General features: G+C 45.0%; 1 protein-coding gene across 2 annotated transcripts in view; it reads left to right on the plus strand.

Annotated features, from left to right (window-relative positions):
- LOC142568068 (AP-5 complex subunit mu-1-like) overlaps window positions 1–26,608 on the plus strand; it is a 244,330-nt gene that overhangs the window by 115,034 nt on the left and 102,688 nt on the right. For both annotated transcript variants that reach the window (XM_075678152.1, XM_075678151.1), the window contains 2 exons: window positions 21,866–22,028; window positions 26,054–26,172. In XM_075678152.1, the coding sequence (XP_075534267.1) occupies window positions 21,866–22,028; window positions 26,054–26,172 (282 nt within the window). The remainder of the gene's footprint in view (window positions 1–21,865; window positions 22,029–26,053; window positions 26,173–26,608) is intronic.

Here is a 26,608-nt window from a genome sequence, read left to right on the forward strand (position 1 = left end):
CATTCCTGAAGCGAGCGTTGGCATTCTCCCTCGTAACCGAGCAAACGAACGCAGCGAAGGATGAAAGTGAATGTGGAGTGCACCGGGAGATGAAAGACTGCACCAATGAAGAGAGCACGAGGAGGAAAATAGATGAGGAGTGTGCAGCGGAACCATGAGGCGAAAAGCAGAGAAGGAGGGTGTGGGGAAAGCGCGAGAAGAAAAGTGTAGCACCGCATAAGACGGGCTTTGTGGTGATGATAGCTACAAGATAGTTCCAGAGTAGCGCGCGTCGTCTGTATCAATTCAAGTTTATTTCCAAGAACACCGAGTCGGAGGTCCTCAGTCAAAAAGATGTCACAGACTTCTGGAGAGTGCTCAAGGACCCATTAAACAGCAGCAAGCAGTTAACAAAAGTAATCACCTGAAACACTGTACAAGCTTGTGCCAAAATTTAAACATGAGATAGAAATCACGGAATGCAACCCTTTTAGTGTACAAAATAAACGCATATAATACTTGTGTCACAAATCCTTGTAAGCACTTGCACAAAGACAACAAAAATAATTATATACATATTGTTTACATCAAGATAACAAAGAAAGATGTTGGTGTTGGAGCGGTTCCTATATGTTTAAAAGCATAGTTCGCACATGTTTCTTGAATTTACATTACAAAACTGGTACAAGTTAAAAATTTGTTCAGTATTGCTGGTATCTGGTATTAAAGAAGACATTCTCCGTAGCTTGTCCACGAAAAAGTAACTGGTATGTATTGATTTTGGAGAGTGTATCAGGGGAAGCTATCAAATGAATGCTGATAAAGCTTGTTTTTCTTTGTATAAAGTAGTAACTTATATGTGTAAAGATCACTTGCTCTAGTAATATCGTGATTTATAAACAGCTGATGAGTACATAGTTCACTAGGGTGCCCATAAAAATTTTCAAATGTTCTAAGAACCTTTTTCTACTATACCTCGAGTCTGTTTAGGTTTTGAGCAGACGTTTTTGCCCATACTAATACGCAGTAAGACAAGCGAGAGTAGAAGTGGGTGTAATATATAGCCTTTCTTAGCCATAATGGTAATAGATTTGAAACCTGTACAGGCAGTCTACAGTTCTAATTCAGAAGCAAGCTTTGACACAAGGGTATTCCATGACATGTTTTCCTCAAACCAAACACAGAAATTTTTGCATGCAAATGCGCTCTAATGTGCTGCCTTGAAAGGAGAATTTTAAGTTAATACATTGGTTCGGTCGTAGGCCTAAAAATAATGTATGTTGCTTTACTTGTGTTTAATGCAAGTTTGTTTTCATGGAGCCACAGTTCCAGATGCCTTAAGTAATTGGTTACAGTAACTTGGAGAATGTACATTGATTCAGCACTAAAAAAGGCGTTCATGTCATAGGCATAAGTAACTAGTTTTTCTGTGTAAGGGGTATTACATATCTCATTAACATAAAGTATAAATAATAGGGGTCCTAGGATTGAACCTTGTGGAACGCCTTGCTTAAGTTCAGTTTCTGCTGACCTTAAGCTTCCTACTTAAACATATTGTTTTCTTGCAGGTAAGTAATCTTTAATAAGTTCAAGAGCAGCACCACATACTCCATAGTCAAATAACTTTTGTGATAGAATATCATGTTTTATGCTATCAAAAGCTATTCTCAGATCAAGAAACAATCCAACTGTATATAGTCTTTTTTAGATATTGTTTAGTATGTCTTCTTTTACATATAGTAGGGCTCATTGAGTAGACTTGCCTTTCTGGAATCCATATTGAGCATCGTTTATTATTTGATACTTACCGTGTTTACTCGAATCTAGGCTGGCCCCTATTCTAAGCCAACTCCCGAGTGTCTGAATTTTAAAAGCTTATCTCAAATGTAAGCCGAACAGAAAAATGAGGATAGCGTTCACAAAATGAAAACAGGATTTATTTAATATGAACATGCCGAGCTCACTCTATGTTATCATCACTTATCACCGAGCTTGTGCACGCATCGAAACACGGCACGATCTTGGTCAACAGATCCTCTCTGTTATCGCGCGCTTATTTTTCTTAGCGCTGTCATCTCCTTCTTACGGCACATGGAAAAAGCACCCTGTTACCCCTACAATGACGGATGTTCTTCTCATCGATGCCAAAGTCCCGCCTGGATTGAACATTTGGCAATGCCTCTACGGCTAGCACAGCTATTTTTTTTTTAAGAACGGCACTATAGTGGCATCGCCTCTTCAGTGCCATTATGATAATGCCACTTGATGGGCCATGCTGCATGCCGATACGACACAGGTCAAAATAGCGACGTCGCTTGTGTACTTCATTTGGCTACTGGCACGGCTAATAGCGGCTGTGATACTGACTTTTCTAGATGTTGTTTGCTAGCTATGCACCAAATTTATCATGTTCAATTACAAACTGGCGCGTTTTTTACAATCCTCGAATCTAAGTTGACCCTAGAGTTTGGCATATGATTATTTGAAAAAAATCTATCGGCCTACATTCGAATAAATATGGTAGTAAGAAAGTTCCTTAGTCTGCAATTTATGGCAGATTCAAACACCTTCGATAGTACTGGCAAGACAGAGATTGGCTTATAGTTCGAAATGTCATTTAGAGCATCGCCTCTGAGCATAGGGCATACACGTGCAAGCTTGAGATCGGAAGGGAAAAGGCCAGAGACGAACGTACAGTTAATGATACGAGCCAGGGGCTCTGAGATAAGATCTGCAACATACTTCAGAGGTGCAGCGCTTGATTCGTCAGCACCTGTTGCAACATTGTTATGTAGTCTATTTATCGAGCTTAATAGCTCAAAAGGTGTCATTGGGAATAAACTAATTGTGTCAGGCTGTCTCGCTCTATGGGAAATTCTTTCCTGTGTACTCCATTCTGAAGGCGGCAAATAGTCACCAGAGTGGGCAAAATATTCGTTGAAAGTCGTGATAGCTGCATCATTGCTCGTCTTTGGAGAAGTATTTGACATTGATATGCATTTTATGATACCGCATCACCCTCATTGTGATACCGGATCAGATGAGTCAAGCCAGCGTCAGACCTCTTCATCTTCTGGTGGTGGTTCAAAATCTTGGGCATCCATTGCGCACACATGAGCCGATAACCGAGATGTTCATGAATTGGGGTGTGAACCGAACTGTCGCTGATGTTCGCACGCTCTGCCAGTTCATCGATGCTTATCCTCCATTCTTGTCTAATCACCTCATCAACCTTTGCAATTGTGTTGGGGATTGCACGGTGGCTTTGGCCCGGTCTTGGATCGTATTTGCGACTTTCACATCCTTCTTTGAACTATTTGGTCTAATGCTCTGCAGGGGCCAATGAAATACAATGTTCAACGTACACGCCAGCCATACAGCGACTAATTTCTTTTTGAGAAACACCTTCAGCTGTCAAAAACCTCACGACACCACGCTGTTCAACTTTCGGAGCGTCCATTATGTCTCACAACCATGTTCAACGCAGTGTATGAGAGCATTAAAGAACATTTATCGTCACACCTGTGTGTTACTTTTGTAAATGAGAGATGCCTGTGTGCTATGCGCATGCCTCGCAGATAATGAAGTGAACCATTATTGTGAAGGATAGGTTGGCTCACTTTCATTTCACTTGCCCTCGTACATTAGAAATGCGAAGATACAGCTTGACAAAGCGCAAAAAAGTGTCACTGGAAACTGTACATATACACACCTCACTACAACATATTTAAATATATGTAAAATCTTCAATTAATTTACGTATCTAAGCAAAGTCGTCCTGTATAATGCGTCAAACAAGGCAAATAAACATTTTTCGCAATCACAGATTCACAGATCACAGAATCCTAAGGCTCGCCTCCCTCCTCCCTCTACTCCCCCTGGCATATTGTGTGCGACTGAAGGCGGCACTCATCCTCCCTGTTTTTCTCCCTTGCACATGCAGGACTGTGCCACCACCGTCGCCTCACCCATTCCACTGCCCCACAGTACACTTTTATTTGCACATGTAGCATGTGGCGCGTGGTCATGATGTATTGTCCTTGGACTTCACATGGAACATGAAGGTGACGGCGAAGGCAGGAATACGCCTGAGAGTCCATATAATTGCTATTGCAATAATAAGAGTATCTGGCAAATGAAGCATTCCGCGGCTCATCACTTTCCGCAAAAGTAACAAAATCGAACTTCCACCATGAGACAATTCGTTGTGCCGCAACAATGTCTTTCTTTTTTTTATATTGCGGGGCGAAGTCGCTGAAATGAAAAAAGAATTGAAGGAAAGCATGTTGGCCACAATCAAATGCCTACTTTGGGCACCTAATGTGGCTACCGAAGGAATATTGAAGAAAACGTGAGATGCTTGGTCCACAAAGAACCATACGCCTACTGCTTGGTATCCTACATCGGCGAGACAAAATTTTCCAGAGAGGTTGCGCTCAAGTGAGCGCATTGCAATCCGTCGAGTCCCCACAGTGGTGGCAGCGAGCGACCGTTGTTTCTTTTTCTCGTCTGCCAGCCAGAAAGCATCTAAAGCTCTGCCAGTTGAAAATCCACTCGGCCAGAGAGAAACGAATGCGCACCAAAGTGACCGCACAGTGGTCGGGGCAACACGAGAAAGACGCATGTGCTCTGGCTTGCTCTGGCAGCCCGCGGGTAGCGAGAACAAGAAAATTGAAGAGGATCAATGTGGGGTCCTCGCAAATAAAAGTCAAACTACAAAAAAGGAACACCTTTGTGGCTTTAGTGTCTTGTCATGGATGCTTTGGTGCACATGAAAAAAATGTTAATATTCTTTTCTGTGACATGACGGCACAAATGAACCACTATAACGCTTCATCTCATCGGACCTCGCTGCGTGCTTTGTCAACCATCTGATAGTGTGTTAATTTGGCTTGTCTCGTAGTATGGTCCAATGTACGACTTTAGAAAACTCAATGCACCTTTGGTGTGAAATGTTTATACTAACAACATTAAACCCGCAATGTTCCGGAATTGAAAATCTAAAGCACGACATTGGAAATGTCAATGGCACATTTCACATCAAAGTTTATGAGAACTTTATACCCATTAAGTTTCAGAATTGAAATTCACATGCTCTGTAGATTTCACGGCCTCCGTGAGATGCCGTGATGAGCCCACTTGCCATCAAAATTCCCTTGAAACATTGTGCTTAGATGGGGCTACTTGCGTTATGTGACTCCAGATGCATGGGCGTTGCCGCGAAATCCAGTCCGAGTTCGCAATGTTCGCGCTGAAATGTCTTGTCTGGTCGCGGGATCATATCCCGGCCACGACGGCCGCATTTTGATGGGGGCGAAATGCGAAAAAACCTGTGTACTTAGATTTAGGTGCACGTTAAAGAACCCCAGGTGGTCGAAATTTCCGGAGTCCTCCACTGCGGCGTGCCTCATAATCAGAAAGTGGTTTTGGCACGTAAAACCTCATAATTCAATTTAAATGTCTGTCTTTTCGAGTGTGAAAAAGACTTTCTAGACAAAATCCAGAATGATTTCCGCACTGGGGGTTGTTTTGGTCGGTAGTGCATGACAGCACGAAAAAATGTGTGGGTGTGGGGGGGGGGGAGGCTGAAGCCCCATAAGCCCCCCTCTGGCTACTCCCCTGCCACTGCCATACGCCCAACCTTGACACTTTGCACCAGACTGTCTGAAAATTACAAAGCAAGAATTCGAACACATGCTCGAGTTGGGCTTCATTTGTTCTTCTGCTAGCCATTGGTCGTCTGCTTTACACATGGTGCCCAAGAAGACGGTTGATTGGTGGCCGTGAGGCGATTACAGTGCTTTAAACAAAGTGACGATTCCCGATAGGTACCCTATACACCACATCCATGATATCATCGATCACTTCATTGTTGCTGCATATTTAGCAAGGTGGATCTAGTAAAAGCCTACTACTAGAGCCTTATTGAGCCTTCCGACATTCCTAAAACCACAATCATTACCACTTTTGACGTTTGAATGCGTGTGCATACCATACGGCCTTTGTAATGCCGCTCAACCATTTCAGCGATTCATTGATCAAGTACTCCATGGCCTGACTGTTGTATTTCGGTGGTAGCCGCAGATGGGAGGGGACCACGAATACAGTCACGGCCGCAACAGAACTAGCACTCTGGCACCACTGGCGGCGTGTAAGGGCAAACAGAAACTGAAACTGAGATACTACGTATTCCCCTCCTTACAAGAACAAGATAACTAATAAATAATAGATTAGTATTGTTATACATATGTACAGTATTTGCAATTAATTACAAATATCTTCAACCATGCATGTCATGTGCTCATCACTAATAATACTGTATGGAATAACTATACAGCATGGCCTAGGACAAGCAACGCCAAAAAGACAAAGCAAAAAACGACAAATTGCTCGCAGAGACACACAGCCATCTGCACATAGTTCATGGAGCACTCAAGTTCTGATACTGCACCCGTCTGCACCTAGCACACAAGCTACATGTGGCCCCGGTATCGATCTGGAGGCCTTCTGTTCCTTGGTGGTTGGACCCGACGTAGAAGCACACGGTCATCCGACACAGCTGACGCTGCAGCTCGTAGCGTGGGCATAGCTGGTGAGGCTTCGAGTCGAGCTGTTGAGGCGTAATCGTTGGATTGCTGAGATGCTGACGATGGGAGTCACGGGTTCGGAAACGGCATTATGCTGCAGATTCCATGTGGCTGAAGCTGCAGGTACCCTGGATAGCTTCGACGTGTTCCAGGTTCGTCCATCATCAAGCCGAAACGTTGATGGACCTTGTTGACGGATTACCTTTCTTGGGTAGCTAAACGCGAGGTCTCCCTTAACCGATATTCCAGGTTTTTTAATTCTAACATAATTACCAACAGACACTGTTGTCTTCTTCGCGGCCCTGCGATGGTCTGTGTACTCTTTGTTGTAGTCTTGCTTACTCTTAACTCGTTGGCGCAGTTCGGAAGTTCGGGAACAGGATCGCTGAAGAAAGCTGGTGACGGGTGACCCACAACGTCAAGGCGTGTTCTCGGTCGCCGTCTGTGTAGGAGAACAGACGGTGCAACTCCCATAGTGGCATGTGGCGTGCAGCGATATATGCCCAAATACTCGGTTACCGCTTGGCGAAGCGGACGCTGTTCCAGCATGGAAACCTGCAAAAAATTCTTGGAGACCTGGTTAAACCGCCTGACAAGTCCGTTCGCTTGGGGGTAGTAAACGGAAGAGTGCACAAGGTGGATGGCGCCATCTTTGAGGAACTCAATGAACTTCCTAGATGAGAACTGGGGCCTGTTGTCGCAGACCACCACGTCCGGATAGCCTTCGCAGGCGAACACGTGAAGCAAAAAGTTTATGACGGTGCTGGAGGATACTTCACTGCAGAATTGAATATCTGGCCATTTGGAAAAATAGTTGATGAGCGTAATGGCCTATCTGCAGTCATGTGGGGCTCCCTCTGTAGGGCCAACGATGTCAACCGCAAGCTTCTGCCATGGACGCTCTGGCAGGGGTACTGGCTTCAAGGGAGTAGCAGCAGTCTTGGTACTTTCGTCAGCCATCTGACATATGCAGCAGTTCTGGATGGAAAGCTTCACTTGCCTGTCTATGCCTGGCCACCAGAACCATTCCCGTAGGCGAGCTTTTGTTCGAACTATACCAGGGTGAGCTTCATGGGCAGCAGCGATTACCTGCAGTGTGAGAGACAAGGGAACGACGATTCATTCGCCGTGCAGGAGCAGGTTGTCAACGACGGACAATTCTTCACGTACCAAGAAGAAAGGCTGAAGTTCGCCTGAGAGCGTCTTATGTGCAGGCCAAGATGTGGCGACATAGATCTTGACTTGTTCTAACATGCAGTCATCACGAAGGGGCTGTTGAAACTGCTCTTTAGTGAGGCACGGCAACTCAACAAAGGACACAACCTCATAAAATGACACGAAACTGGAAGGTGGGAAAGGGCATCTGCCACCTGGTTTTGAGACCCCTTCCGATACTCTACTGTATAATTATAACAAAGCAGCCGTTCGGACCAGTGTGCAATGCGAAGGGGGTGGCGCCCAGTGCCTTGAGAAGAGAGCAGCGAGACCAAAGCTTGGTGGTCCGTGCGCATTGTGAAATGCCGTCCCCACAAGTACGTATGCCAATGCTCACAGGCCCAAACACACGCCAGTGCTTCACGCTCTCCAACTCCGTATTTCTTCTCTGCAGGGGAAAGTGTACGTGAAGCTAATGCCACTGCTCGGGGAACGAAAGGGTCGAGCCCTCAAGAAGAAGGCGTTTGCAAAGGTGCTGGGACGCGACCCCTTCCACGAACTAGTCACGAAGCGAGTCTTCCAAAGACACATAAGAACATGCTACCGCAAGAGCACGTAGTGCAGCAACATACTCCTGTACAGACTCCCCCGGTTGTTGCATACGACGGCGAAACCGGTGCCTTTCCGCGACAACATTGCTTGTGCTTGTGAAATGTTGGTTTAGGGTTTCAATAGCTTCGTCATAAACGTAAGGCTGAGCGGCGTCCCCGCTATCCTTACTATGTTTACCGCCGGCAACTGACTCACCGCTCTGGGCGGCATCCGACGTAAGCAGTAGGCTGGAGAAGACACGTTGACCCTCTACACCGAGGCTGTGTATCAGCAGGGCCTTGCGATGTTCGGGCTTGAAGTCGGATGTTCCTGATGCCAGCAGGAAGTTCTCGAACATCCGGTACCATTGCGGCTAGGGAACAGGAGGGTGGCCAGGTACAGGCAAGAATTACGGTGGCGGAGCGAGCCCGATAGAGCTCATGGCGTAGTAAAGTTGCAGGCGTGGTTACGCCCCACAAAAAGGTCCCACCCTCATCGCCATTGTTGTATTTCAGCGGCAGCCACAGATGGGGGGGGGGGAACCACGAATACAGTCACGGCCGCAACGGAACTAGCACTCTTTATTCAAAGGCAAGTATATATACAGGTGACAACACTGGCGCCACTGGCGGTGTGTAAGGGCAAACAGAAACTGAAACTGAAACACTGACCTGTTGTTTTGTGTATTTTCGTGTATTTAGACAACGTTCTTGTATTCAGTCGCTGTGCTGTGGAACACGAATCTGACCTACGTAAGGTGTTTGAATGCCTCCATCAATATAGCCTGGCTGTAAACGTCTCGAAGAGTGAGTTTGGCGCTGCTTCTCTTGATTTCCTGGGCCATCGAGTAGACGAGTATGGCATCCAACCCATTCCATGCCGTGTCCAAGCCATTAAAGATTTTTCATGTCCGTCTTCCACCAAGCAATTATGGGCATTTCTGGGCTTCTATCGCCGTTTCATTCCTCATTGTGCTTAAATTTTGCAGCCTCTGCACATTTTACTCTCTTGCACACCACGAGCTAGCATGCCTATATCATGGACTAATGCTGCTAAATCTGCTTTTATCTTCGTCAAGAATGCCCTTGCTACCACTACTCTACTGGCACACCCACAATCAGGTGCTCCAATGTTCGTTATGGTGGTCGCCTCTGACATAGCTGTTGGTGCCGTGTTTAAACAGCTGGTTGGCGAGACATGGCAGCCTATATCTTTCTTTTCAAGGAAGCTGGCACTGCAAGAAACCCGCTACAACACTTTCGGTCGCGAATTGCTAGGACTCTACCTTGCAATTCGCCACTTCCATCACAACCTCGAAGGGCGTCAGTTCTTTATTCTCACCGACCACAAAGCACTCATTTATGCTATTACTTCCAACAGTTCCTCGCACACTCCCCACAAAATTTGCCAGCTTGCATATATCTCCGAATTCACTACTGATATTTGGCATATCAGTGGTGCCGATAATCCTGTTGCTGACGCTCCGATACATGCAAGCCAAGTAAATCATTCCTGCATTGATTTCGTCTGCCTTGCTACTGCTCAATGCACAGACCGTGAACTTCAAACACTCCAGACTGCAAATTATTCTCTGTGCTTCGAAGATATCTTACTGCCTGGCTTCAATGTTACAGTGATGTGCAACATGTCTACGGGTCGTCCTTGACCATGTGTTTCACACCAATTTCATCAGCAAGTTTTTGATGTACTAGGCTCCTTATCGCACCCTGGAGTATGTGCCACTTCCCGCTATCTGTGGCTGTGTATGAACACTGATGTCCGTTGCTGGGCTCGGGCATGCATATAGTGCCAGTGTGACATAGTCAGTCGACACACTATGAATGCGCCCGGTCATTTTCCACTGCCAGACATTTGTTTTGACCACGTTCACATTAATATTGTTTGTCCCCTGCCACCGTCCTCCAACCAATGATACACACTCACTTGCATCGACCACTTCACATGCTGGCCCGAAGCAATGCTGCTCTCTCACATTACTGCAGAGTTTGTAGCTCATGCCATCTTAAATACCTGGATTTCTCATTATGGTGTGCCACACACCATAACGGCAGACAGAGGAAGACAATTTGACTCGTCCCTCTTTCAAGCTCTCTCCCATCTTCTGGGTGTAACGCACATACAAACGACAGCTTATCACCTAAGTTCCAATGGCATCGTAGAACACTTCCACCGTCAACTGAAAGCAGCACTTCGTGCCCATGACTCCATGGATTAATTGGATTAATTTTTTAACGATAAATGATAACGATAAAAATTTTTACATGAGCCCATCTTTACTTCATAGCAGTCACATATTTATTCGTCACGATGCTACTTGCGCTCCTCTACAAGCTCCTTATGATGGTCCTTTCAAAGTCCTCAAGCGTGATGCCAAGTTTTTCACACTTCTTTTCAGTGGACGTGAAGAGACAATTTCGATCGACTGCTTGAAGCCAGCTCATCTGGATTCCGGCAGTGCCACCTCCACACCATAAGCCGCTCAGCGGCAGTGCCTTCGTTGCTAAGAGGGGGAGCCATGTAGTGGACAGTACTCACAGAGTCCTGTGGTGGAAGACACTGGACTAGCACCGTCAGGCATATACTTAGCCGACCGATTTTTTGGACTATAAAAATTCAGACTAGATGGATATTCCGCACTTTATAAATGCACCATCAGGGTTCCCATTGAGCTCATGCATTTTACCGACCAATTTTTCAGACAACATAAAGCCAGAAGTTCAATTTTCCAGACAAAATTTGCCGTGATGGACCAGCACTATGAGTCGGGGAGGATGCCACTTTGAATCTTGAGCCGCCTGACTAGTTTTGGATCAGACGTGAAGTGGCTTAATAGTAATTTTCTTAACAAGTATAGGAGGCGTACAAATCCACGCGGCAATGATGGCACCTGTTGTAAGAAACGCCAATCTTAAAGGCCATGCTTTTGCCTGTAGCTTGCGGCGGAAGCAATATTGAGAGCCAGAAACTGGTCATGCGCGATCAGTTTTGGACACCACCTATGAGCACCAGGTGATGCTCACGATAACCACCATCATCATCAGTTTTGCCTCAGTGTTGTAGGTTGTGTCGCGCACATTTTCGACCAGCAGTGATACGCTGGCTTTTATCCAGTACAGTGCAATTTAAATCATCGTCTGCCATCACTAGTCACGGTACAACATGTCATCGCTATTTCAGTGTGTTGCGGCCATTCATTCAGCACAATGCCAACGTGTTTTCAACGCCACGGCCCCTGCTCTTCACCCGCCTCCACCAAATGTGTCGAAGAAGCATGGAAAATATTCCTTCATGACGCTGGACAAGGAGGCCCCCATCATCAGGCTTATCGAGCATGGACGGACCCAAGTCAACATCGTGAAGGATCGTAATATCTCCAAACAGACCTTATCTGATTACGTGAAAATCAAAGAAACGATTTTGTTTGCAGTCGACCAGTCGCACTGCAGAACTACAAAAAATGGCCGGAAAGGACAACAGCCGAAGCTTGAAGAGGCCCTGCAGCTATGGTTGGAAGTAGTCCTAGCAAAGAACCTCCTTGTTTCGGGTGACATGCTCAAGCAGAAAGCCGAGATGCTTGCTTTAAAAATGGGCATTCAGGACTTCAAGTTCGCCGATGGGTGGATCCATGGGTTTAAGAAAAGGCACGGAGTCTCCTTCAAGAAAGTTTGCGGGGAGAGCGGTGCCGTGGATCAATGTACTGTCATGGATTACCAGACAAGTAAGTTAAAGGCTCTGCTACAAGAGTATGCTCCTGCAGACATATTTAATTGCGATGAGACAGGCCTATTCTTCAAAATGCTGCCAGCCCGTCTACTTTCCTTTACTAATGAGGCCTGTGCTGGTGGGAAGCGTAGTAAGGAGAGGGTAACTGTCGTGGTCGAGGCAAATGCGGTTGGCACCGAGAAGCTGCCCCTTCTAGTGATAAGGAAGGTGAAAAACCTGCATTGCCTTAAGGGTGCAAAGAACCTGTCTGTGTGGTTCATCATCATCATCATCATCATCATCATCACCACCATCATCATCATCAGCCTGGTTACGCCCACTGCAGGGCAAAGGCCTCTCCCATGCTTCAACTACTTCGGTCATGTACAAATTGTGGCCATGTTGTCCCTGCAAACTTCTTAATCTCATCCGCCCACCTAACTTTCTGCCATCCCCTGCTATGCTTCCCTTCCCTTGGAATCCAGTCCGCAACCCTTAATGACCATTGGTTATCTTCCCTCCTCATTACATGTCCTGCCCATGCCCCATTTCTTTTTCTTGATTTCAACTAAGATGTCATTAACACACGTTTGTTCCCTCACCTAATCTGCTCTTTTCTTATCCCTTAACGTTACACCTATCATTCTTCTTTTCATAGCTCGTTGCGTCGTCCTCAATTTAAGTAGAACCCTTTTCGTAAGCCTCCAGATTTCTGCCCCGTACGTGAGTACTATTAGGACACAGCTGGTTATACACTTTTCTCTTGAGGGATAATGGCAACCTGCTGTTCATGATCTGAGAATGCTTGCCAAACGCTCCCCAGTCCATTCTTATTCTTCTAATTATTTCCGTCTCATGATCCGGATCTGCGGTCACTACCTGTCCTAAGTAGATGTATTCCCTTACCACTTCCAGTGCCTCGCTACCTATCGGAAACTGCTGTTCTCTTCCGAGACTGCTAAACATTACTTTAGTTTCCTGCAGATTCATTTTTAGACCCACCCTTCTGCTTTGCCTCTCCAGGTCAGTGAGCATACATTGCAATTGGTCCCCTGAGTTACTACGCAAGACAATATCATCAGCGAATCGCAAGTTACTAAGGTATTCTCCATTAACTTTTATCCCCGATTCTTCCCAATCCAGGTCTCTGAATACCTCCTGTAAATGCGGTGTGAATAGCATTGTAGAGATCGTATCTCCCTGCCTGACGCCTTTCTTTATTGGGATTTTATTGCTCTCTTTATGGAGGACTACGGTGGCTTTGGAGCCGCTATAGATATCTTGCAGTACTTTTACATACGGCTCGTCTACACCCTGGTTCCGTAATGCCTCCATGACTGCTGAGGTTTCGACAGAATCAAACGCTTTCTCGTAATCAATGAGAGCTATATATAAGGGTTGGTTATATTCTGCACATTTCTCTATCATCTGATTGATAGTGTGAATATTGTCTATTGTTGAGTAGCCTTTACGGAATCCTGCCTGGTCCTTTGGTTGACGGAAGTCTAAGGTGTTTCTGATTCTATTTGCAATGACCTTAGTAAATACTTTGTAGGCAATGGACAGTAAGCTGATCGGTCTATAATTTTTTAGGTCTTTGGCGTCCCCTTTCTTATGGATTAGGATTATGTTAGCGTTCTTCCAAGATTCCGGTACGCTCAAAGTCATGAGGCATTGTGTATACAGGGTGGCCAGTTTTTGTAGAACAATCTGCCCACCATCCTTCAACAAATCTGCTGTTACCTGATCCTCCCCAGCGGCCTTCCTCCTTTGCATAGCTCCCAAGGCTTTCTTTACTTCTTCCGGCGTTACTTGTGGGATTTTAATTTCCTCTAGACTATTCTCTCTTCCATTATCGTCGTGGGTGCCACTGGTACTGTATAAATTTCTATAGAACTCCTCAGCAACTTGAACTATCTCATCCATATTAGTAGTGATATTGCCGGCTTTGTCTCTTAATGCATACATCTGATTCTTGCCTATTCATAGTTTCTTCTTCACTGCTTTTAGGCTTCACCGTTGCTGAGAGCATGTTCAATTCTATCCATATTATACCCTTGCATATACATATACATTATACATTATACATATTATACGTGTGGTACAGCAGCAATACAAAAGCCTGTATTACACAAAGCTTGTTTGAATGTTACGTCCACCGTCTGGACCGGATGTTTGAGCGCCAAAAGAGGCAAGTGGTAATAATCGTAGACAAGTGCGGGGCGCACGGTGCTGTAAGCAACCTGCAAGCTATCCGTCTTGAATTCTTGACACTGAACACAACGAGGGGGCTCCAGCAGATGGACCAAGGGGCCATTTAAAACCTCAAGGTGCACTACCGGGCCTGTCTACTTGGCCGCACACTCATGTGCTTTGACAACGGGAAGACGTACTCCGTTAACCTGTTCTCGACACTCGGCATGCTACCACCTGCCTGGAAGGCTGTTCACCCTTGAACGATTCCAAATTGTTTTAGGCATGCTGGATTTTGCAACTCTGAAGAGCCCGTGACTGAAGAGGCAAATGGCACCACCGAAGACATCGACACTGGTGAGCAGCTGATTGCCGATTTGTGCAGCAGTGGGAAGGACCTTCTCGCTGCTGTTACTTTTTATGCGTTTGCCACGATTGGCAACGACGTAGAGTTGCGTGCGGAGCTTACGGATGACGAGATCGTGTGCCAGGGGTCTGCACTGCCGCAAAGTGACTTGGACTCCGACGGTGACACCTCTGGCCACCTGCAACGATCAACGCAAGACGTTGTCACTGCTCTAATATTGTTGTCTAGTGTATATGACGAGAATATTACGCTTGTATAGATGCAAGCAGATGTCGTTAGAAAAAGCAGAAATTTAAAACAAGGGACCATTCGCAACTTTTCAGTCCAGTTTAGCTGGAATAAAGTTTGGTTTTGCGACTCATGGATTTTTCTGACTGTTCTTTTACTCTGACTATTTTTCGGTCCCCTCCAGGTCCAGAAAATCGTTCGGCTACTGTAGGCTTGACAGTGGTAGCCGCAACATCAATGCAGTCACTTGATAGATAAATGGAAATTCTCTGTGAGCCTCTGTTCCTACAAGTGTAATCAAAAGAGAAAAAGCTGGTAAGTGGTCATTCAGGTCAAGTGAAAATAGGCTGAAGCAATCTTATTTGTTGGTACGTTTGTGATGCAAACATCCAGCAGTGTGGCGCTATGATAAGTGATTCGGCTGGGCAGCTTGACAGTGTTCGAACAATAATAGGTGGACAGAATAGTTTCAAACTGCACAGGGGCCATGTCATTGCTTATCATGCTGATATTTATGTCACCCATCAGAAAAAAGGAACGTGCAATAAGTGTTACATAGATATAAGGGTTTCAAAAGTATAATGAAATTCAGACTTTCTGAAAAAAAAAGAAAATTATGGGGTTTTATGTGCCAAAGCCACTTTCTGATTATGAGGCACGCCGTAGTGGAGGACTCCGGAAGTTTCGACCACTTGGGAGTTCATTAACGTGCACGTAAATCTAAGTACACGGGTGTTTTCGCATTTCGCCCCCATCGAAATGTGGCTGCCATGGCCGGGATTCGATCCCGCGACCTTGTGCTCAGCAGCCTAACACCATAGCCACTGAGCAACCATGGCGGGTATTCAGACTTTCTGCTCGTGGTTGGCCGATACACTACAGTAGCTGCAATATTTGGTAATCAGATTGTAGTGGTCACAAAAGTTAGCTTATGAATAACACCATGAATAAGACAGTCTTTCACATACAAGGCCACCACGATTTGTAGTTCTGGTAACACCATTGTATGTGTAACAGTCTAATTGTGTACGACTCTCGTTCGGAGTGAACCATGTTTTGGAAAGCAATATTACATCAAATTTCATAGTTAAGGAAACGAGGAATGTGCGGAGATCAGAAATTTTGTTTTTAATACTGTGCACACTTAAATGAAAAGCACTGAACTGCTTCCCAATATGCTCGGGCGCTTTGTTAAAACTGACCGGATCATAGTAATGACAACTGTCAAATAAAGCCATTTCTTAGCAGATTGGGCTATGCAGAAGTGTTGAATTTGATACTTAGTGACACATTTTGTCCAAATCATTGAGTTCAGCAAATCTCAGCACCTTCGATGATTCTGTTTTCCTGGTAAGAATTTTGCTATTGTTTGTCCACACGTGCTTCCATCCAACCTCATGCTTCTTAGCTATAGCAGCACCCAGAAGTTGTTTCCCAAGCTGGGTTAGGTTTTCATTGACATATATAGGAGTGGTGGACTGGAAGTGAATGTGGTTAGCACAAAGACGTGCTATCTTGGATTTAGCCAGAATAGCCTTTCATTTTTCTTGGCGAACAGAGCATACAATGATATTCTTCACATCAGGATGCTTAGTTGCTATTCTGTGACCTCAATATCTGTGGAAGTGATGGGTTCCCCAACTGTTGTGCAAATTTTCTGGACTACTTTGGAAGGATCATCTTGATTGGGCACACCCTTGATTTCAAGCTTGTTTGTTGGGGTATACACCTCAAAACCTTCAACTTTCATGCGTAATTTCTTTGTTTTCATCACGAGAGTATTGTTAGCCTTCGATGCTTCTGTGAGTTCTTTTTGCAACGACTTTATCTCTTCCATGAGGGGCTTAATGTCATCACAGACTGCACTGCTATTGTCCACACTTTTCCTAAAGTCGCAAAATTCCTTCCTTATTTCTAGCTGAAAGACGTCTAGCACCTTACACATCCTTCAACAAAGCAACAATAAAGAGACACAAAAGGGGGCAATGGTGTTTAGTCACAGTGCTAGCAATAATATCATCACCATCATCATCATCATCATCATCATCATGATTTTCGTTTTCACCACTGGATACACAAGGTGAAAAAGGGAGAGCTGGAAAAAAAGCCAGAATTTCTTTGGCTTGACAAAGCTCCGGTTTCCCAGACATGCACAGTAGCGGCTGATGTATCAATAAAATCATGCATAAAGTGTGGACTATAACACGAGTACATGCAGATACTTTCATGTTATTACATGCAAAGTAGTTATAATGCAGTTGTGTAAAATAACTCCCAGTGTACAATTACAATCTGTTATCTTGCATATTATTTGACACAGACCATATATCATAAGAATGCAAAAGCAATATGTATACATATATAGATACATACATACACACACACACACACACACACGCACGCACGCACGCACGCACACACACACGCACACACACACACATAAATATAACAAATTTCACAGAAGTGTACAATAGACACAAGTTACGATCAGGAAATGCCCTTTTCTTTAGAAATTATTTTACATACTTTCAAATATTTATGTGCATCTATGTTAAAAAAAAAGAAAAAATAGAAAAAGAAAATCTAATTAAGATGAAGCAATGAATCCTCACCTGCGTACAGAGAATACTCATTAGTGGCATGAGCAAAACGTGAACAAGGTGAATGCAGGAGCCAACGTTTCGACAAGTGGACCTGTCTTCTTCAAGGCGACATATGCTTTCCTCGCCACAGTATATATAGGTGGGGTTCTTCTAAAGGGGAGGGGGTGTGAGGCGCGAGCGCGTGGAAACGAGGGAAAGTGTGTTAGCGTGTCGAATTAGTAAAGGAACGCTGTGTACAAGGTCAAAGCCAGGACCCCCCCTCCCCTCACCCCAGTCTGTCAACCCACGCGCGTTAGCCGGCGTGTCAAGGGCGTCTGACAGGCCAGCTGACAAAAAAAAAAAAAAAGAAAGAAGAAAAAGAAGGGAAGAAAAAGGAAAAGGGGGGGATACGCCAAGAAATCAAACTAAGTGTTGTTGCCTATAGCTTGAGGTTTAGCATAGCGAATAGATTCTAAAGCTCCCTTTGAAACATTTATGCCTATTGGTTGCAATGTCTTGAACTTATGGATAAGGTATGATTCTCTGTATTTTCTTTCTCGTTCAGAACGGAAATTTGACTGTAAGATGTAGAGTTTAAGTTCATCAAGGTTATGACCTGGTTGGTTGAAATGCTCGGCGACGGCTTTGGGAAGCTTTTTAGCTGTGTCCGCGCGATGTCCGTTTAATCTGACGTTCATTGATTGTCCTGTTTCACCGATATATTGTTTCTTACAGAAGGAACATTCAAGCATATAAATCACATCCGAACTTGTGCAAGTGAAGCTAGATTTGACTTCATGTGTGTAATCGTTTGCGGTGCTTTTAATTTTAATGTCACTTTGAAGGTGCCTGCAGGTTTTGCACCTAGGGCGACAACATGCTTTTATTACGGGGGAATGCCGCTGGCTGACTTTTGCGTGCACTAACATGTCTTTAAAGTTTTTGTTTCGGCGATAGGTAACCCTGGGTACATCCGGGAACGCTTTTTGCAGACGTTCGTTACTTGATAATATTGGGTGGTATTTTCTTAGGATGTTGTTTATGTTTGGGAGTGCATTAGAATATTTTGTTATAATGGCCGGCGGTCTGTCAGATTCTAATGTGGGCTGTATCTTCACCAATTCCGACTGCCTCTCCAATCTTGACGCGGTATCATAAGCTCTATCGAGAGCAACTTGGGGATAGTTCCTTTCTGCTAGCATTGATCTAAGGTCATTTAGGTGGTGGATATAATCATGGTCTTTGCTGCAGATTCTTCTTATACGTTTCGCTTGTCCGACAAAAATTCCTTGCTTGCAATGTCGCGGGTGATGACTGTTGTAGTCTAAATATTGCTGGCTATCTGTAGGCTTCCGGTAAAGTGTCGTTCTCAGTTTTCCGTTTTCTATGTAGACCGTCGTGTCCAGGAAGTTGACCTGACTAGGAGAGTGGTGAGCAGTAAATTTAATACTTGGGTGAAAGCAATTGAAATGGCTAATTAAGGCTAACTAAATGGCTAACTTCTTTCGAATTATCGACGGCATCAACGCCAACCAAATCCTTTGCGACCGCGCTATTCTAGTCACTTTGGATGTTTCTGCCCTTTACACCAACATTCCCATGAGTGAAGGAATGGTTAGTTCTCACGCTCAACTATTTCGAATTCGATTCTATACACTACCTGCAAATTTTCGGCACTAGCATGGGTACGCCATTCTCTCCCACGTATGCGAACATTTTCATGGGACAGCTTGAAGCAGACCTGCTGAAATCCTACCCTTTAAAACCCCACACCTATCTTCGTTACATTGACGACATATTTATAATATGGGAACACGGCACAAGCGCCTTAACCAACTTAATTAGCCATTTCAATCGCTTTCACCCGAGTATTAAATTTACTGCTCACCAGTCTACTAGTCAGGTCAACTTCCTGGACACGACGGTCTACATAGAAAACGGAAAACTGAGAACGACACTTTACCGGAAGCCTACAGATAGCCAGCAATATTTAGACTACAACAGTCATCACCCGCGACATTGCAAGCAAGGAATTTTTGTCGGACAAGCGAAACGTATAAGAAGAATCTGCAGCGAAGACCATGATTATATCCACCACCTAAATGACCTTAGATCAATGCTAGCAGAAAGGAACTATCCCCAAGTTGCTCTCGATAGAGCTTATGATACCGCGTCAAGATTGGAGAGGCAGTCGGAATTGGTGAAGATACAGCCCACATTAGAATCTGACAGACCGCCGGCCATTATAACAAAATATTCTAATGCACTCCCAAACATAAACAACATCCTAAGAAAATACCACCCAATATTATCAAGTAACGAACGTCTGCAAAAAGCGTTCCCGGATGTACCCAGGGTTACCTATCGCCGAAACAAAAACTTTAAAGACATGTTAGTGCACGCAAAAGTCAGCCAGCAGCATTCCCCCGTAATAAAAGCATGTTGTCGCCCTAGGTGCAAAACCTGCAGGCACCTTCAAAGTGACATTAAAATTAAAAGCACCGCAAATGATTACACACATGAAGTCAAATCTAGCTTCACTTGCACAAGTTCGGATGTGATTTATATGCTTGAATGTTCCTTCTGTAAGAAACAATATATCGGTGAAACAGGACAATCAATGAACGTCAGATTAAACGGACATCGCGCGGACACAGCTAAAAAGCTTCCCAAAGCCGTCGCCGAGCATTTCAACCAACCAGGTCATAACTTTGATGAACTTAAGCTCTACATCTTACAGTCAAATTTCCGTTCTGAACGAGAAAGGAAATACAGAGAATCATACCTTATCCATAAGTTCAAGACATTGCAACCAATAGGCATAAACGTTTCAAAGGGAGCTTTAGAATCTATTCGCTATGCTAAACCTCAAGCTATAGGCAACAACACTTAGTTTAATTTCTTGGCGTATCCCCCCACTTTTCCTTTTTCTTCCCTTCTTTTTCTTCTTCTTTTTTTTTTGTCAGCTGGCGTGTCAGATGCCCTTGACACGCCGGCTAACGCGCGTGGGTTGACAGACTGGGGTGAGGGGAGGGGGGGTCCTGGCTTTGACCTTGTACACAGCGTTCCTTTACTAATTCGACACGCTAACACACTTTCCCTCGTTTCCACGCGCTCGCGCCTCACACCCCCTCCCCTTTAGAAGAACCCCACCTATATATACTGTGGCGAGGAAAGCATATGTCGCCTTGAAGAAGACAAGTCCACTTGTCAAAACGATGGCTCCTGCATTCACCTTGTTCACGTTTTGCTCATTAGTGACATGAATCTTGTGAGCACTGCTGCCAAACACCATATGCCAAACAAGCATGAAATATTACCCATAACTGTGTCCGTGAAATACATTACAACTATTCATCCCATGCTACTCACAAAGAAGTTCCTTTTTGAAAAAGATAAAAACACTGCATGAGCGGAGGTTTGTCTGCAATGGCTGCTCGGAATCACGCCCATGCATCACCCACGTGCCACCTTTCACAACCTCCCATTTAGCGAGGCATTCATGCTGCGCTTCGCTGTGTTTGCAACATGCCACACGATACAGATTGTCCGTGCCAGCCAATATATTGCAAAGTGAAAACACATATACAGCTGTGCTCAATTTTGCATTAGGGGGTATTGTAATCGTCGGTGAATTTTTTAATAGTGATAAAATTTTATATTTCGCAAGCCTGCTTAGTGAAGTCTGAGTAGTCAAGATTACTGATTTGATGAGTGACCTTTTGTAAAAGCAATACATTTCACTAGCATATCCGAGTTGTTGTCAGCCAGACAAGACTTCAGTAATTTATTCCCGAAGCAAGAAGTGCATAATAAATATTAGGCTTAATTTCTTATGACAAGAATAGACGACAAGAAATTGCTCCTGTAGTGAATGCAAGCGTTTTGCATAACCATTTGACATGCGAATCCCATGTAAGGCCAGATGTGAGCATTACCCCAAGTATTGCGCATGTTTTGGCAGTTAGAATTTTTCTCCACAGCACCTTAAGGGCTGTTAAAGTTGAATAATTTGATTTTTCTTGCTCAGGATAGCATCACTGTTGTTTTTGTGGGTTTAATTTTTAATATTTTTGACTGGGACCACGATGAAAGTTTTTCAAGGACTTGATTGCACTTTATCACCAACTGTTTTGTGTCTCCACCAGGTATTATGACTGTACAGTCATCAGCATCGCAGATGTTGCATTTAGTATGAGGAAATATTTTGTTGAAAATAATCAATTTGCAAAGTCACAAAGCTGTTTGATGCCAGAACAACGATGCTTAGGCAAGTGCTATGCACCATGCTTGCAGATCTTGTAGACACTAGTGCCAGAGCTTTTTGTAGCACAAGGGGTGTGCTCCATCATGACTTCCAAATGGCCAACTGGAAGCAGAAAGTGTCATCTGCTTAAATGTGTATTACATCCAACCAATGCAGTTGTTGATTGCTTCAAGTGCCGTTGTGTTGACTGCAGTGTGAGCGGCCCGATGTGAGCCCCATGGCCCAGGTGTCGGGAACCCTGCGGGTACATGCAGAGCTGGAATGCCGGGAACTCTCGCTTAGCTTGTCTTCCAGTGAGACGCTGTCACCCACACTGGCGGCTGGCGTGCGGCTCACCACCCACCAAGGTGCACAAGGTGAGAGTACCGGGGGAGGCCCAAGTGGCCACATGACTAAGCATGCACCTGCACATAACCCTCACTGGCTCACTGGGAAGTGCTTATGAGAAGAAAAAAGAAGGAAAAATATATGCAGGTCCAACTCACACGTTGAAATTTGTGTGAAGCGAAGCTTTCATGAAATGGTTGATTGTATGCTATGCAGCTAAATGCAATGTGTAATCTCATGTAACGTTTATGTTCATGCACTACACAGTTAAAAAGCTATGCCAGCCATAATGAAGAAAGCTTCATTTTAAAACCTGTATAATATCATCTGTGTACCAAGTATGGAAATAAATTAAGGGAAAAATCAGACATCCCCCATTTGTAGCAATTACTACAAAGGAAACCCGTATGGGTTCCTCGAAAGAAAAGCCTTACAGTTGAAGAAAAATTTGTCCTGGTCCGGGACTCAAACTCGGGACCACCGCCTTTCCAGGGCGGCCGTGCTACCATCTGAGTGAACCAGGCAGCTAGCAGATAGCAGGGCGAAGTTGAATTTGTCAACAACTCGAAGCAAAGGCAAGAGTTCGATATAATAGTTACGCAGAAACCTGCTAGGTGGAGAGAAGTAACTATTAATAAACCTTGGGGGTTTCCGCAGAACTATTACGTCAAGTATGAAAATGAAAGGGCTTACCAGCTTCACCGTCAAACAGTACTGTGGGTGCCAGATATCCTTGATCCAGATGCTCTTGCAACCCATGCACATCATATTTAAACAATATTCTGAGACCTGGAGAATCTTTCCAAAAATATGCACAACACTGCAATGCAGAGAAAGCTGCCTTATAATACAAGTGCAAACCAACACATTATCTCCACTTGCTAGACTCTGCTGTGTCTGGGATTCAGTGCACTTGTCACTTCCCAAAGCATAAACACAGTGGGCAGCATCCCGATGCAGAACACGCACTATGGCACTGCTGTCTCAAAATCCAGCCACTGTGTTCTAGGTGACTGACTCAAACACAGGATCAACAATTCTTTGCTGTGTTCATCAGAATCGACACTGGCAAACACACCAAATGATGCTGTGGACTGTATAATCATACGTTAAAACCTTGTCCCTTTCTCTTTCACTGTTTCTTCACGGGGTTTGTCTTTTCACTGGCATTTGGAAAACACTCCGACTTGGTCGCAAGTCAATTCTCCCGTGGCTCTTGTACAAGCTTTGTCTTCAGCGGGCTTTCAGTTACTTCATCACAGACACTTAATTACACTGTTTAGAAGTTTCTCACGTCAGAATATTTGCACTACACACCTTATGAGCTTTAACTACTCTACTCCAAACATTAAGTCGATATCTTCCCCTGAAAGCCTGAGAACTGCTCAGTGTGTTGGCTAAATTAGTGTGGCGTTACTTTTTATTGCATAGACTTCGTGCAGACAAATCCAGTTTCCTGAGTCTTCGCTGCTTGTTGAGGTCAAACGAAGATGACTATATCTCAAATCCTCTGTTTCTTATACAGTCGAACCCGCTTATAGCAATATTCAAGTGCCATGAAAATTCCATTGTTATAACCGACGATTGTTATAACCGGCTTGCATAAAAACAAAGCAAAATAGGGCGATGGCAGAGGTGCTGTGCAAAATCTTAAGTGCCCCGTCCCCGCCACCTTCCTCCATGCGACTGCTGTTTGTGTTGACTCGTTTTAACTTTTTAACTCTGCTTCCTGTGCACTCTGACAGTGTGTAACAAGCCACTGCTGTCAGTGTTCAAGAATGGCACTGCTATAACAACTGCAAAGAGGGGTCACGGAAGGCAAGTGACATGCAAGCTCCACCGAGGCATCATTTTGGTGGCCCCGAAAGGGGTCTTTTAAGAAATTCCGAGAAGGTTGCCGCAGCCGCTTCTTAGCTTCAGAAATCCAGAAGAAACGTTGGGGTGAAATCACCACAAGCGTCTCGCCACGTACTTCTCACTAGCTTGCACGAGAAAACCCCATGTCCATCAGCCTTGCTTGCTTTATGCGAAGCTTGCCGACATCTTTCTCCAAGGCATCCAGGTGCTCCATGTAGTGCAGCAGAAGGTTACTCGCGAAAACGAAGCCCCGGAGGGACTGAATCGTCTGCAGGACCTCCTGTGAGGACAACGTTGACGCATCCTGCCCTATCGCGTCATTGCCGCTGTCGTAATCATTGTTGTTGTCGCTATCCTATGCAAGAACATTCGTGACACTCACCTCATTAGTTAGAAGTTCTGATGTTTCTAATGCAACGTCCATATGTAAAAACTCATTGAGTCCTGAAGCATCCTTGTCGACAGCGGACCAAAGTTCAGGCATAACTTCGTGAGTGGGAACTTCGCAGGCTTCATACAGGTCGTTCCTGCCTCGAACAAAGCATGCTTTCCTAAAGCAGTTCCGGACCATAGAAGCACTCACTTCGGACCACGCACCAAAGACAAACTGCATGGCCAACAGTAGATTGATTTTCAATTCTGGTTGCTCCTTACCTGTCTGTGTGGCCATGTCCATCAACAAGACTAACTTGTTCAGCACGCGGCGATAATACATCACCTTAAAATTGGCAATGACACCGACGTCCATGGGCTGCAAGCCTGCTGTCATGTTTGGTGGCAGGAAAAAAACTTCCACACTTGAGAGCTTAGGCATCGAGTGGTGGGCACTACAATTATCAAAGGTGAGTGCCACTTTCCTGTTAGATTGCTCGCTACATTGATCAAACTCCAAGATCCACTCGCGAAAAAGTTCTTGCGTCATCCATGCCTTGTGGTTGTGACGGTAGCGTACCAGTATCCTGGCAGCACTTTTTACATTTTCCAATGAGAAATGCGGGACACTTGTCACTCTTGTCCATGTTGGCACACAAAAAAACAGTGAGGCACAGCTTGCTGTTTTTGCTGCCCTTACTTGTGTCTTCTTTGAGTGTATGCATCTTGGACGGGAACATCTGAAAGGATAGTCCCATTTCGTTGCCATTATACATGTCAGTGTCAGCGTAGTTGTCGAGGATGCGGGGCAGCATTTCCTCCACCCACTTCTGCTTCGCCTTTGTGGCCAGAATTAGCCCAGTGATGGGAGGTTCGTGGCACGGGCACCAAGAAACCACTCCTAGTAGACCTTGTTGAACGCATTTACGCCCATTGTCTAGCGTGCATTTCTCTTTGTCGAACTTCTGAGCGGAGCGAATGATAGTCGACACTGTTGATTGCGATGGTCCATACTTCTTGACCAAGTCAGGCACCTTTTTACCCCTTTTTAGTCCTGCATGATATTGCACTTCGTTTCCAAATCTATATCCGTGCGCTTTCTTTTCGCAGGCAACTTTATGTATTTCCGATGACCAACGGGTAGATCAGCCATCTTCCGCTTCGGCGGCGTCAAATGAGGCGGAGAAACCACGTGGCGGGGAACGTCTTTGGCGCAACCAATACTGACAATCACAAGCGGCTCACTCCGTTGGCTGAACTGCGCAGTATGAAGAACTGGCTGGGTTGGCCAATGAGCATTCTGGGGGTGGTGCAGTTGGCGTGGTCCATTCGTGTTTTGGAGGGTGGCGCAGCTTAGAGGTGTGGGCGCAGCCCATTCGTGTTTGGAGGGGTGGAAGGGCGATGGGAAAGAGGCGCGCGTGGCTGGAGAACAGGTTCTATTGTATGAGCGTGCAGCGGCGGGGAGAGTGCAGCGGCTGGAATTTCTCATTTTCTTCTTTTCTTTTCAAGGATTTCTCGTTCCATTACCTTTCGGCACAAACACTCAGCAGCCAGACTTCGTCGTTATAACCAATAATGCGGCATGGGGGCATTGTAGCAAGTGGGTTATTTCACCGTATAAAACATACAAAAGTTGACGGTGCAGCAGATTCTCATTGTCATAACCGATATATGTTAAAAACCGGTATTGTTATAAGTGGGTTCGACTGTACTAATGAAGGACAGTAGTCACTAAAACAACCGATGTATGTAACCCACTCCTCTCTGCATTCATCACCTAGGTGCTCGAGGGAATGTGAAATAAATTAATGCAGTGCCTCTGCAGGTTCCACAACGTGGTGCATTCACATGAGCCCACCACCTACACACCCTATTGAGGCTCTGCGCTACTTCCTGCTGCCGCCAGTTGCAGTGCCACCCATCTTGGGCCTGTACTCCATGAGGGTGGGTGGACTTGATTCATTCTTTGCTTTGGCACCATGGAGGAAGCAAAAAACAGAGGCCGAGTCAGCCCCACACGTGATCACGTGGCACAAATGCTTTAGTGTCTTGCACTATGCAATGGTTGCAACTGCAACGTGTGGCTGCCGCACTTGCACGTTGCAAAAAAAGGCTATAATATGTATGTGTTGCATTGTGAATGGCTGAAGTTGTGCGAACATATAGGGAGATGACATACACAGATCATTTGGCAAGGCACTGGAATGAGTGCATGTTGATTAAAACGTACCATGAGCCAAGCCTGCTGGGCCAAGTCCACTAAGCAAGGGTCACTTGTTGGGCTGGCTAGAGGCAAAAGGACTTTGTGGAGATTTGTGTTGTGAAAGCAAATAATGAAGGCATTACATAAGCTCTCCCCTAAGTCATCTTGTTCCATCAT

This window comes from Dermacentor variabilis, unplaced genomic scaffold (assembly GCF_050947875.1).
Source record: "Dermacentor variabilis isolate Ectoservices unplaced genomic scaffold, ASM5094787v1 scaffold_16, whole genome shotgun sequence".
Taxonomy (NCBI): Eukaryota; Metazoa; Arthropoda; class Arachnida; order Ixodida; family Ixodidae; genus Dermacentor; species Dermacentor variabilis.